Raw genomic sequence first — 14505 nt, forward strand, 5'->3', positions numbered from 1 at the left:
CAACCCAACGGGCGTCCTTTACTATAAAGGAACGCGGGCGCTGTCGGTTAATTACGTATATTTTTTCTCAAATGTATCTATAGTTTTCTTTGCGCTAAACAACGGGAAGATGTATGACAAGCGCCAGCGTTTCACGAGTTTCGAACGCTTATGACCATATAAACCGCTTGGCTTTCGAAACCTCTGGGGTACGCCGCGAACAACAGCGTTACCCCGGGACGCCGCCTTGGTCGAGCGAGCGAGCTAGGGCGACAAGGCGAGCTCCTAAAGTGCTCTGCACTTAAAATCTGCGCACAATTTCACGTCAAGGCACTGATTTCAAATAGAGTTTCCCTCACTGCAGGTTGGTCGGATCACAACGAATTTCCCTGTAGAAACGGCAACTGTTTTTTTTATTTTTTTTCAACGTTATCCTGGTTGAAAGGGAAAAAAAAAGGAATAAAACCTGTTTTTTAATGCTTTTGTTGTTTTAGTTTCCACCGTTCACACCTCTACTCCCGAGCTCTCAGACCATACGGTGACTGCACACTGCAAGGTGGGGGATTTAATTGGACCTAGCGGGTATGGAATGGGAGTCACTTTGTCCTATCTCACCTTTCCACTCCGTAATGTCAACTGTCTCTCTTGACTGCGTGCGGCCCCCTTGCCTAGTGGGAGAAAATGAGAGCGAACTCCTACGCGACAAACAGGCACTCTTGTTTGTTCGTTTTGTGTTGTTTCTCTACCGATTCAAGTGACGTCGCCCTGTGCTGTACGTCGCTGCTTGTATACGGCTCAAAGCACACCGCTGACGGATTCGGCTCACAGAAGAAAGAATTTGGAGCTGAGTTACCAGATTTGTGGTGAAATTTAATGAAAAAAAAACAATTATGAAAGTTTGCTAAGCCCTTCCCGTACACGTAGTGCAGACGTTTTACTGCGTTGTCCGGAATATACAAAAAATGGCTCTCCCTCTGTCGCAGCTACGTGAGGCTGTGCAATGTTTTGCGTGGAACCGATGCAACGGCTTCATGTCTGCCGCCTTGCCCGGTATAATTATGAACATTTCGTTAATTTAGGTTGCCCGTCGACGTTACACTTCCACTTGAAACCATTCCAAAGCCGGTTAGAAATCTCTGTTAGAAATCTGCAAAACATTGCCAACTTTCCCGCTTTCTCCCCCTCTCCCGGGACGACGCCACAACTTGGCGGAGGCGGCGCTATTTGCACCGCCCTCTACAAAACCAATTACTGCGACGAGAGTATAGGCGCGGTGTTATATGCAAGAGAAAAAAAAAACACAGAAAGTGCCTGCAAATCAGATGTCAATTTGAAACACGAAGTGAGCGCCAACTTCGGTGCGTTAAGTATAGCAAGCTCCTGTATCGTTTGTTTTGGGAAAATAAGCAACCTTGCAAGAAAACGAACATTGTATTTTGTATACGACAGAGATTTATTATCCAAACTCGCTTCGTGGCAGTCAGGCAAGCGTATAGCTTCTTTTTATTCCATTTGAATCACTCAAAGATACAAACTTCCAGCTTCCTTGTCGTCAGTCTAGAGAAAGCATGTCAGAGCGCGAGCTTTGGGGGGAAAATTCGCGCGCTTAGTGCTCATGCGAGACGGCCTGACGTCACAGTACTTCGTTTGAGTCACATATGTACCAGCTTGAGGGTTAATAGCATTTCAAGTCGCACAGTCCGCGTGTAAGAAATCTTTGGACGGGGGGAACGGTAATGTTTCCGCCGCGTTCTATATCCGAATTTACCGAAAACAAAATTACCAGGCCTCCTAAGCGTTCCTCGTGGTGCAGCGATCGGGAAAGCGTAGTGTCCAATTCCCGAACATGTCATCTTATTATTAACACTCCTTTTTTTTTTCCTGGCGTATTTTTATTCATCTTTTAGTAACTGATTCGGGCCATACTCACGTTCAAATCACCAGCCAAAACAGGACTACTACCGCGCACGTGTTTTGCTACTCCCCTAATTGCTACCTCTGTAATTAGCTTGCTGAAATTACTCATGTAGGCCTCAGAACATGTCTCGAACACACGTTTGTACGCCCAAGGCAACAAAACAGTCACCAGGCTTCTATTTCGTCAGCTATACAGACTTCGAGCTGCGGTGGTGTTTAGGATGCGCGCTCGTGTAGTATTCCGGAAGCCCCTGGTTCGAATCCTTCCCAGGCACAAGTCGGCCTTATTTTCTTTTATGCTCAACTAAGCGTAGATATGTTCTGCGGTCACCGTATACTAGGACGATGTACAGCTCGCATTCGCGACCATGCCCGTTGGCTTCTTCCCCCTCGCTACCACTGCTGCCAGTGCATAGTTTGCTACCATTCAGGTGCCGAGACCAGCGACGTCACATCAAACCAGCCAATCAGAAGGCCGCGCGTCAACCTGATCACTCCCCGTGAAGTCGACGCGACCAACCGGCCCAGTTTACGAGCAGATGCCGGCCTGTGTCAGCTGGCGAGGATTTTTTGTAACACTAGATAAAAAAGAAGGCTATAAAAAATCAAACAGCCACATATCCGCAACAAGGTGGAACAGCGAAAAGAAAAAAAAAAGAAACCTGGTAGAACATCTGTGCACAGTGCGGGCAGTATGTCCACGCAGTACATATATGCAGCTGGGATATTAATACCGGGAGGCCATATCCGTTCCTGCAGTGCTGGGGAAAAACGTACGCTTAGTGAGCCGTCAAATGTTTGCTAGCTCCGAGCGAAGTAAAAGCCACAAAACGCCGATAACAACAACTGTTTTTTCAGCAATGGCCTGTGCAGAACTATATATGAAATATTTGGAACAAGCGTACGCCAGACTACAGAGACCTCTGATTGCATTCAAATGCGACAGGTATCTCCGAATGATGCCGCGATAAGACAAACATTTGTACACGCCATCACGTGGAAAGAATGCGGTTTTAATTAACCTCGGAAGCAAAAAACCAATCAATGTTTTCGGGTAAAGATATGGTGTATTGTTCCTAGAGAGCTGCATCGGCAGTTCAGCAATACGATAAAGACTCCATGTGGGAAGCAGTTACGCAACGGACCAGTTTATGAAGCACTAAAAAATAATAATAATAGTAATAAATGCGCAACCAAGTAAAGTTTTTAACCGCAAAAGCAGGCGGACCAAAAAAATGCATCACTACATGTACATGAAAACAATTAAGATATTCCGCTGAGAACGATACGCCGGTTTTCAAAATTAAGCCTCCCGAAAAACGCCGACCATGTTAGCAGAAATGGGTGGGTACGACTGCTCTGCCGCAATTCAAATACACATGTTCCATCTTTGTTAAAAGTTTCTAGGCCGTTCCAAACGTTATAGCCCATGGACTATAACGTTTCAAAACTTTGATACGAAAGCTTACCCCTTGGTGAAACTGAAATTAGCTGCGCGAGCCTTTTGGCGAGGGCACCTTCTTTAATTACTGCTGTAAAATATTTCAGTCACACTTAAAACATTAAGGAATTATTTGTGGCCCGGAAACTTTTGGCGTGGCCTATAGAAACTTCTGACGAAGACTGTACGTATCACGAAATGCGCAACTAAATGTAATCAGTGTTGACCCCATGCTACTCCTACCAAGCTTATTCTGACTGGTAACGATTCGAAATTATCATACACAAGGTACCGCTGCAGCCCCCAGTAGTATAGCCGCTTTATCCTGAAATGTTCCACAAGGTCTCCCGGATCATGTGTCAAAGCTTCAACATCGATAGACGAAGTACCCGGGAGGGCTTCAGTTCGTCCGTTTAAATCCTCCCCGCATCCTCAATCAAGTTTTCCTTGAGCTCATTACGAATTTGCAAAGCAACCATCCGTTCCCTCATCACCTATATTGACATGCCACTCTGTGCACGGTGCAAGCAGTGCTCGGAAATGGAAGGATTCGAATTAGTTGCCACCCTATTAAAAAGAACAAAGAAAAAAAAGTCCGGTCACGCTGGCCCAGTAGCTAAAGAAGTTCCACTACCGATGGAGTGTAATGCAGCAAAATGTTCCGTGCGTATAAAGTTTTCGAGCAAGATTCCCATCTGTCATAAATTAACCGGCAAGCCAACCGAAAGTCGCGCCTCATAACCCAAGGCGCAGTTTCGGCGCGTTATGACCTGGTTGTAACCTCTCCTCGAAAAAAAAAAAGAAAGCGCAATCGATTAATCCCTACCGAATGGCGCCGATTCTAACCCGGTTACAGTATCAGATCGATCAACCTTTCTCCCGAGTCCTCACGCGCGCCATTTTGGTTCCAACAAAGCCGGAGCTCTCACAGAGGGCGCTGTCATGCCGGCGGCCACAAAGAGGCGGGAATTTCAAAAAAAAGAAAAAGACAAAAAACCAGTCGAAGGAGCCTCTGTATTTTTTTAGACTCACAAATCCGGGCAGGAATTCACCAAGTTTCGTAAGGGTGTACCGACTAACAACCAGGACACTTTGCACCAGCAAGATAGTGCGACGGACGTTACTAGTAGCTCTAAACAGCTAGTGAGCAACACGCGGGCGACACGCGGCCGAGAGTACGAGACATTTTTGCTCAAAAACAGTCGTTTACAACTGCATACACTATGTTCACCTTTGAAACCGCAGACTGGGCAATCCTACGGCCATAGGCGACGGGAAAAAGCACGCCCAAAACTATTTAGACTTCAGTCGCTGATGACGTCACCACCATCACCCCTGGCTTACGTTCCTTTTGCGTTGCTCAGTGAAATAGGTCGAAAGCCGACAGAGTTCGCGCGTAGCTTAGAGTTGTATGAAGAAGAGCTACCGTAACGAGTTCACCTTGAGGTGTCGGTTTCACCACCACAGCAGTGCTCGACACGTGCATTGAAGTTTCGCTTTGCTCGCGCCGTGAGGCGACAAAATTTATGCAGTCTTGCACCTTCGGCGCTTTGCTTGCACGAGGAAATATGGCGAATAGGTTATGTCGGCTGCTCAGACGTTTCATGCGAGGCAAGACGAAAGAAGAACCGGTGTTTTCCTTTTTTTACCTGCGTTCATATGTCGTATAGGAATATAGGAAAACGTGATTTAAAAATTTAAAAAAAAAACGCAACGTCATGAGTGTTGTTCTGCGCAATTGTTACCAATGGGCGATCTAGAGGTAGGGCGATCTCAGGGCTTGTACACTCGTAGCTGTGTGCGAGTTTCCAACGGCTCCAAAGCCAGTCTCGCAGCAGGAGTAAAGAGAACTTGTATTACAAATGCACTGCATAACCAGTCGAGAGTTTGCCCGGTTGGAAATTGATATTAAGCATAGCGCCATCAACATTTCCCGAAACCTGTGGCGGATTTTTTAACAACGGACACGTTAATACGAGATCGACAACAGTGGTCAATTTTAATTAGAAGAACAACGTATGATTATGCTGACGTGCTCATCGAGCTGAAAGCGGTCGAGCTTAACTATTGAAATTACTACACCTATATATATATATATATATATATATATATATATATATATATATATATATATATATATATATATATATATATATATATATATTATGAAGTTAGGGGTAGGATGGATTTTGGATTATAACCATCACCATGAACCTATTTGTGTCCGCCAAATTTAGCCCTAATGAAATTCTGTCTTTATGTCGGGTAATGTGGTCAAACAAACTTCGTATAAGAGAAAAAAAAAACAAGAATAGTGCAAGGGCCGTCCACAAATCAAAGAAGTGTGTATTGTAATCCCTTGAAATAAAATGTTTCGCGATGCAACTTTATGCTGCCAAACGTCGGCCCCGCGACTCTCTCGTTTGGGATAACACCGGCCACGAAGTACCCGGCAAAATACAAGACCACACCTCGTAGCTATTATCCGCCTTGAAATGTTCCAATTAACCGAATTTCATTATATATCCTTTCACCTATGCGACATTCGGCTAAACATTTTCTTCCGTGGCATTATTTTCAGTGGGTGAGATAACTGAACAGCAAAGACAGAGTTGGGCCAGTTTCGGTGGCTCGTTTTCAGCAAACGCAACCACCCCGAAGTTGCCCAAAAATGAAAGCATCAGCCCGCTACGTTAAAAGGTAGTAGGAAAGGTGCAATTTTGGTCTAAAAGGTGGACTAACAAAAGGAGTGAAAAACTACTCCCCCCACCTTTTTTTTTTTCTTCGGCAGGAACGCTGATTAGAGGACATAAATTCGATATTGCGAACGGTGAGCACCTGAAGCGAGAGTGTACGAGGGTATCCATACTAGCATGGCGGAAAAGATAAACGAGTGTACGAATCGTTACGAGATCATTGCAACGTCAATTAACATAAATAAATGAATAAATGAATATATAACTAAATATCACTCCTTGAACAGTAATTACGAGTGATTTTCTTGCCATGGACGTACACGCCTAACGGATTAACTGAAGACGATCTGAATCTGAATATGACTTCAGATTACAGGGGTTATTCTTATACGAACAAAACGGCCGCACCTGCCGCCGACATCGTGCTAACGAGGTTACCAGGCTAAACATGGCTGATTCGTCGCTATCTAAATGGGGTAGAACGGGGTGAAATGAGCGCTCCACGAAGCCATGATGGGGCAGACCTCCTTCAAATAAAATTTTCTAAATCGTTACTGTTAACCTCGTCGTAGACGGGGAAAGTTTAAACGCCGGTTGGACACCAAAAAGAGCAAAGCGAAAGAAAGAAACTGTTTGCCTTGAGAGCGAGCGCACCGGTTGTCGCTTAGCTATTTGCGGTCGCTCTAAATCTAATCGCAAAACGCTAAAAAAAGCACGAACGCGTAAACGAAGCAGAACTTTTCGAACGCACTCACCAAAGTCATTTTGGCTGGGTAGGCCGAGGGCTCGAAAGGGGCCCTCAAAATCACCAAGGTTGCCAGCGCAAGCCGGTGATATCCTTCTTCTTCATGAAAAATGTGTCACGGGCATCCAACGCGGTGCAGACGACAAAAAAAAAAAAAAAAAAAAGAGAGGGGAAAAACCACCAGGAGAATGGTGCAGACACCGGGCGGTAATCACACACACGCGCCAGAAGTAACGGTACCAGCCGAAGTCATATGCTCGGAACAGGTGACACCAGATGCTGTGAAACAGAGGGCGAGGAGGAGGTGTGTGCACAATCCACTGCCCGTAGCAACCGTAGTCCCAGATGGTCCCGATGAGGCGAAAACGAAACGCGAAGCAGCCGCCAAACGCCGCGAAACTTCATGCACGGTTGACGGAAGAAAATAATCCAGTCAGTTCATTGCATCCGCCAAGCGAAGACACAGCCTGAAGAGAACGATGTCAGCCGGGCAGCGGGTCTTCTCCGAGCCGGCGCGAAGCGGGCCCGGGTCGCCGTAGCAGACGACACGAACAGGCGCACGCAGACGATCGCACGCACGCACGGCAGGCGTTGCTAGCAGACGACACCGCCGCAAGCGACGTCGACTCGCACACCGATGCGGGGCAGACGGGCGTTCAAACGAGCTCTGTCTGTAGGGAGCGCGTCGGCGCATGCACTTCGCCAGAGAGAAACTTGTTTACGTGCACATACAGACAAACAGAACCGCGCGTGGAACGACAGAAGAATCGAGCGTCCGCGCGAAAGAAGGGAACACACGCGCGCGACCGTCGAGCGAGAGGAGAGGATGGCTTCGCCGGCGGCGGCGGCGGCTGCAGCGGAGAGGAGGAGAGATGGAAGAAGAAAAAAAATGCGAGGACAAGGGAACGGGAAGGGAGGTTGCGCGGAGAGACGGCACTCAAGCTGCGGCAACAGCAGCGGCCGAGAAACACCGTTGGCGAGAGGGGATAGCCGTCGAGGCAAGCGATGGGCGAGGAGAAGCTGTTTAGTAAACAACCTCGCTAAATTTAGCGGGATCGCAGGCGGACGCGGCAGGCGCCACACAACGCTGGGACACGCGCTGAACTTCCCTCGCACCCGGCGCGCCTGCTCGGGCCGTTCCCTCCGCAACTTCTCACGTACAGTTCCAACTCTATTACCGCCCTCTTCGTACCCACACCGCTTCCACCTCTCCCGTCCCTCCTTTTCTGGCTCTGATTCTGTTATTTTGCATCTCTGGAACGACGCCCTCGCACACACAGGTCTCCTTCCACCCTTCGAAAAAGCGGCAACCTCGATATGCTGCGTTGCGAGGAGGTTGGACAAACAATGGTGAGAGGAATAGATGGGGTGGGGGCAAGCGAAAAGGCCGCTCGCAACACCGGAAACAAAAGACGAACATTGCAGAAATGGCCGCTGACGCTGTCCGTTCCGGCTTTGGCTCGCCCGGCCGACCCTCTGAAACGCTCACAAACCGAGAGAAAAAAAAAGTGAGCGAAAGCAATTTCATTTCTTCTTGTTATGTGTCTGCCGGTATCTCACTCGGGCCGACGCGAGCGCGCACAAACATCGCCCAGCCGCCCACCTCCTCTCCCTGGCCACCCCCTCCAGTGTCTTTTCGACACGGCCTGAGTAAACAACTAGGCAGCCGAAGGCTGTCGTTGGCCCGCTGAGCCTACGCAGCCGACTGGGGTGTGATGGAAGTCGACGGCCGCGACGTGGAGCAAGCGCTCAATAAAAGCGCTAAGAATATCCATCACCGCACTATATAGACCACACACGCACAAAGACCGGAAAACGCAGAAGTTAAATCGTCCCCGAGCATCCCTTAAAGCTATGTCCCACCACGTACACAGGATGACATAATAATAACATTAAACCACTCTGACATTGGCCGGGTCCTCCTTGCAACAATGCGTGAAAGAAATGGAACGAGAGAGAGAGAGAGAGAGAGAAGATACTACAGTTCCCAACAGACGACAGGCAGAGTTCAAGACGCTTTTCGGACACAGGTCACTCGTCAAATCCACTGCGGTTTAGAATACCTCTCTCTAGAGAGCTTCGTTTGTGGACTGAGCGGAAATTTCAGTATATGTTACCCAGGCAACGCTAAATCGTCGTTCTGTACGCAGTTCGTACCCACAGCCACCATCTTATCATTGGATAAAGTTGGCGGGGCCATAACTGGCGCAGTCGACAGGATCACATAACCGCGCGTGCGCGGCAGAGACTGCAGCATTACCGAATCTCATCGAGGCGTTTCTACACGTAAAAGTAATGCTGAATGCACATTCGATACCTGATACCCGATACCTGATAACTTAGCGCAATTGTTCTCGACATTGAGCACACTGGGATCGCCAAAGCGTGAGTCGGGAGGTAACGCAAACTCAAGCTTCTACAGCTTGACTTCAGAGATTTGATGCTGTATGTATGCACTCCAAAGTATTGTAAGGTATGATTGTCGTTTTGCATACGGAGTGCACGAACAGCGCATTGTTCAGGGTTCCTCTCCGCCAGTTTGCATGTAAGCCACTTTCATCGCTTCATCGCTTTTAGCAATGACGACACGCTGTGGCTTAAATATGGCGCCTCTTGTGAGCTTTGAGGGAGGCCATCGGCCACGACAACCCAGTGCATTTGGCGCTGACAATCCATTTGGCACTGGCAACCCAGTGAATCCATGCACTGGCAACATGCAGGAATAAACCATCCGCTGGAACTTTTTCTCTAGGTGCGAGAGGACGAGTTATAACATCTGCTAACCACCCTCACTTACGCTGTTATTAGGGTTGTTGTCACAGTAACGAAGTGTTTGAGTTAACTAGGAATGTGGGACCCTAAGCTACTAACTATATTACTGGACGTTGTGCTTTTGTGCCAAATGAACACAAGGCATCGCATATTTTACTTGATTCCGAATTTTGTTGTTCCTGTTGACATCCCACCTCTGCAGCATTATTATTATTATTATTGAAGGTTTATGGCAACATTTTTGTGCCTGTCTTAACTTCCATTTATAATAACTGTTTACTTTTCGGCAAATTTCCTCGTGCATGGAAGATTGCTCGAATTTTTCCAATATTTAAGTCTGGTGATAAGTCAGCCGTTACCAACTATCGCCCAATCTCACTCCTTTGTGTCGCCTCAAAACTCTTTGAGTCAGCTCTGCACAACGTTCTTGCTGCCTGCGTCAAGAACGTTCTGATACCAAATCAGCACGGCTTTTTCTCGGGTCGATCGACGGTTACAAATCTTGCAAGCTTCATGACTCAGGCTTCGGCGGCAGTTTGTGAAAACGGCCAGTTGGATGTTATCTATTTTGACCTCAGTAAGGCGTTTGATGTAGTGAACCATAAATTATTAATTAACAAGCTTACTATGTCCGGTGTTGATGCAAGCCTTGTTGCCTTGTTGTCCAACTATCTCCTTGACCGGTCCTTTTACGTAGATGTAAACTTCAAAAGGTCTAGTGTTTACACTGCAACGAGTGGCGTACCTCAGGGTTCTGTGCTGGGTCCACTATTGTATTCTATCTTTATCAATGATGTGTCAACAGTGTTAACAAAATCTTCATTTCTTCTCTATGCTGATGATGTAAAACTATTTAGGCACATTAGCAGTTTTCAGGACTGCTGTGCCTTGCAGAGGGATGTGTCGGAATTATCGGTCTGGTGCAGCAAAAACTGTCTAATTTTAAATCCAGCTAAAACAAAGGTTGTCACGTACAGCCGGAAAACCCATCGTCTACTGTTTTCCTACAGTATAGAGGGAGCTCCTTTGCAAAGGGTTGAGGAGATTAGGGACCTCGGAGTTCTTTTCGACAGTACCCTCTCTTTTTCTTCTCATATTAGGCTCATCACCCGGCGAGCGCTCCGAAGTCTTGGAAATGTGTGTCGGATTACAAAGGAATTCTCTTCTCCGGATCCATTTCTAATGCTATACAATGCAATATGTATCCCCCAGTTAGAATATGCTTCTGTTGCCTGGAACGGCATTTCCAAATCTAGTAGTGAATTAATAGAACGTGTTCAGAAGAAGTTTTTATCCATATTTAAGCACCGTCATCACAATCACAGTCGGGGTCCTGATTCTGACTTACCCATAGTTCCTTCCATTCCTTCGTTGGCCTGCAGACGTATGCGTGCAGACCTTACATTTCTTCACAAAGTTGTTCATGGTGACCTTTCTTGCGCGGACCTGCTTAACTGTTTAGAGTTTAGTGTTCCACAGAGGCCCACCAGGTCGCATCGCCCTTTCTTGACCGCTGCGCGCAACTCCAATCATTCTCCAGTGCGCAGAATACAGAATTGCTACAACCGCTTCTCTGAACGCCTTGACATCTTTCAAAGCTCCTTTACAATTTACCGTACTGCGCTGTTGAACACAGTATGTTAAACATCTATGATATCTCTGTCGTTCGTTTTTCTTTTTTTTTATTGCTGAAATTTGGTTTCTCTGCGGTTCTGTTTAACCAACATAGTTGCCTGTTTTTGAAACTGTTTACTTATCATGCTTGTCTTATCATTTGTCTCAATACTCTTGTCATTGTTTTTGTCGTCTTACTGTCAAACTTTGTTCTCTGCTTGTTGTGTATTCATTACAATAAGCTGAGCCACAAAGGCATCTTCTTTTTTCTTTTTTACCTGTACCCAGGCTCCGCCTGTGCTTTATTTTTGTAATTTTCGCTACTTCAATATGTGTGTGTCTTGTCGCTTGTTTGTTTCTTGCAATATGTTTCTTGTATTTTGTTTTCATATAACTATCCGTGCGCCAGCACTCAGGCCTCTGGCTGTTCCTGGGCACGTAAATAAACATGATTGATTGATTGATTGATTGATTATTATTATTATTATTATTATTATTATTATTATTATTATTATTATTATTATTATTATTATTATTATTATTATTATTATATTCCCCTTATTCAATGTCTGGTTTTCTCTACATGTATATTCCTTCTATGCTCCTTTTGCTTACACATAAGCTATCTTGATTCACTCCGTTTCCGTGCAACCAAACTTTGTTAACATTTATGTATATTTTGAAATTATCTGTGTATGACGACCACAGGCGTGGTGTCACATGCCTTACTGCAAGGCACTGTACTTATTTTTGTGTGTATGTGTGTGTGTTTGTGTTTTCTGTAGGTGCATGTATATTCTGGTGTACGACAGTGTGTAATTTTTGTGTGCGTGTGTGTCAGCATCGCTGTCCTTTAATTGCATTACTTGTGTGGTGTGGGCATCTTATATTGCCGGCTTTTTTTTTTCTTCGTGCGCCAGCACAAAGGCCCTCCGGCTGTTCCTGGACACGTTAATAAACGATTGATTGATTGATTGATTGATTGATTGATTGATTGATTGATTGATTATTGTCACGAGTTGGTTGTTCTAACGGCATTTGCAGGAACGCGACCGATTAATCCGCTATTTTTTCCCAGAATGCTTGCATCTAGACAACTGACCTGAGCTAACGGCCGAATTGTCGAATCACGCGTGTTGAAGCAGTACCTCACTCTACATTTCGCTGTGTCCCGCGGCGCGAACTCCGTCCAAAAGTTTAATTATCAATCACCTATATATTTATTTGGTTGTATAAGATATGCGGGCCACAAAGCAAGTGGATTTCTCAAACTCGCGCGCTCCAGCGAACCGGCGTCGAGTTGGTCGTTTGCTCCTCTGAGCAGTTTTGTGTGGATACTTTTCGCAATTCCTCGATGTTTGGGCCGCAGGCATCTCGTCTACATCCCACATCATCATCACCCTGGTCGTCATCATCATCTCCACCTAGGCTGCCTTATCATGACATCATCATAGTAATCGTCATTGTCTCACTACCATAATCATAATCGTCACTATAATCATCACCATCATCAACTACAACAACATCAGCGATAAAAATTCAGTGTAAGGTTGAAGCACTCCCCCACGGTCTTTCATATCCTGCGTCATACGAAATAATTCATCGTCTCCAAATGTGCTGACGTCATCCCTTCACTGGCATAGCCTTTGGTATCCTATGTCGTGCCAATACATTCTTTGACTCACAATTTTCTGGCGTCATTCCTCCACCGAGTTCTTTGCTTCAACCTTCCTGTGCCTTCCGCGGAGGCAGGCAATCTGCTATATGCAGACAATCTATTATTATGGTGGTGAACCTGCTTTCGTTTTCTGCATCTTACATCCGGCTCAACTCCACCTTGTCTTTTAACTTAAGTTAGCATGCCCTCTGCATAAGTTTTGACCCCAATGCATGCTGCGTATACTTCGCATACATAAGCATTGCAGTAGCCCTTCGTAGTAGAAGATGAAGAGGCAACGCCTTGCTCACATCGATCGTCTCTTACTGTGTTTTCTTCTTCCTGGGTTTTAGTCGAATCAGATCTCTGGTTATCTAGTGTTTTGAGCGTCAGATGTGCTCCCCGCGAGGGGCACGGCACCGGGCTTGCCGCCCTCCACGCCGTGCATTGGTCAACCGCCTGATCAACCGCCAGGCCCTGTCATGGAGCCGGAACCTCCGGCCGCACCGCTGTTTGTAGCCACGTCAGGCCCACCGCAAGCTACCAGTCACCCCTGTTCTGACCTTGGGTCCTCTGTGTCCTCGCTTCTGCCGGGACAAGTGCGTCCGATGGTGATACCATCCGAACAACCTCTGCCAGATGACGCAGACGACATGTCTGGTCTTTCCGACTCATCATCTGCAACGCTCATCTGTATACGGCAATGAAACCGTTCTTTCACTAGATAAGTCAAAGCCATTTGAGCGTGTGATTCCTTCAAAGCGCTGCCGTGGCTCTCAGCGTGTCTACAGGCCACTTGATGTCAGCACAATCGCAAGTCCCTTGAGGCATGGTATTGTTGTGGTGATTAAACCTGTCGACTCCTCGAACGATATCACTCTCTACAAACCCATTACTATCAAGGAAGGATTAGAGACTGGCTCCGGATGGCGTGCTACCAGTACTTCCAAATTATCGCCTCAACCCGCTCGCCATTGACAGTTGCAACGCTGACGCTACACGGCGTCTCCTAAAAATCTCCTCCGTTGCTGGCGTGACAGTCAGGCCTATGAACCACGACCGAGCAATTGTGGAGTGGGCGTAATCAGGGGAGTATACCTAAGGAGCTCTCTGACCCTGAAATCCTTGTGCCTTACGAGTCAGAGCGCCTGCCAAATCCGCCTGTAGACTGGGAAAATCATCAGAGAATGTGCAGATTGTGTTCGCCACAGAAACAGTACCAGAGCATGTAGTCATCGGTTACACGCGCTATCGCGTGTATGATTACGTAGAGACACCGATAGAATGCAAAAACCGCCGTTGAACCCTCTTAAGCGTTCTTAGCGTTGAACCCTCTTAGCGTTGAACCCTCTTAAGCTTCCTATGGCCATAGGAAGCTTAAGAGGGTTCAAAGCTATGCGACCACTTCGTGGGTTCGGATCCCACCTGGCTGGCATTTTTCTCCGCTTTCTTTCTTTCTTTCCAAATTCTTTATCTGTTTCAATGATCTACAACATCCTCCGCTTTGCTTTCCGAGGTTTTCTTGCCTGCCAACTCTTATTACTATATATATATATATATATATATATATATATATATATATATATATATATATATATATATATATATATATATATATATATAGCAAAAAAAAAGAGAAAGACACACGTCGAAAAAAGAAAAGGTTTAACGTTTCGGCCGAGGG

The 14505-nt window shown here is 46.3% G+C and overlaps 1 protein-coding gene across 7 annotated transcripts in view; it reads right to left on the minus strand.

Moving 5' to 3' along the window:
- Positions 1-14505, minus strand: part of Foxp (forkhead box transcription factor P) — a 440616-nt gene that overhangs the window by 105032 nt on the left and 321079 nt on the right. The window contains exon 1 of one of the 7 annotated variants that reach the window (XM_077690064.1): positions 6789-7482. The exons of the other annotated variants lie outside the window; for them this stretch is intronic. Within the exon in view, the coding sequence (XP_077546190.1) occupies positions 6789-6797 (9 nt within the window). The 5' untranslated portion in view covers positions 6798-7482. Of the gene's footprint in view, positions 1-6788; positions 7483-14505 lie in introns of those variants that run through there. 7 annotated transcript variants of the gene reach the window in all.

Source organism: Haemaphysalis longicornis, unplaced genomic scaffold (genome assembly GCF_048455015.1).
Source record: "Haemaphysalis longicornis isolate Haplotype H1 unplaced genomic scaffold, Haemaphysalis longicornis Haplotype H1 scaffold_10, whole genome shotgun sequence".
NCBI classification, from domain to species: Eukaryota; Metazoa; Arthropoda; class Arachnida; order Ixodida; family Ixodidae; genus Haemaphysalis; species Haemaphysalis longicornis.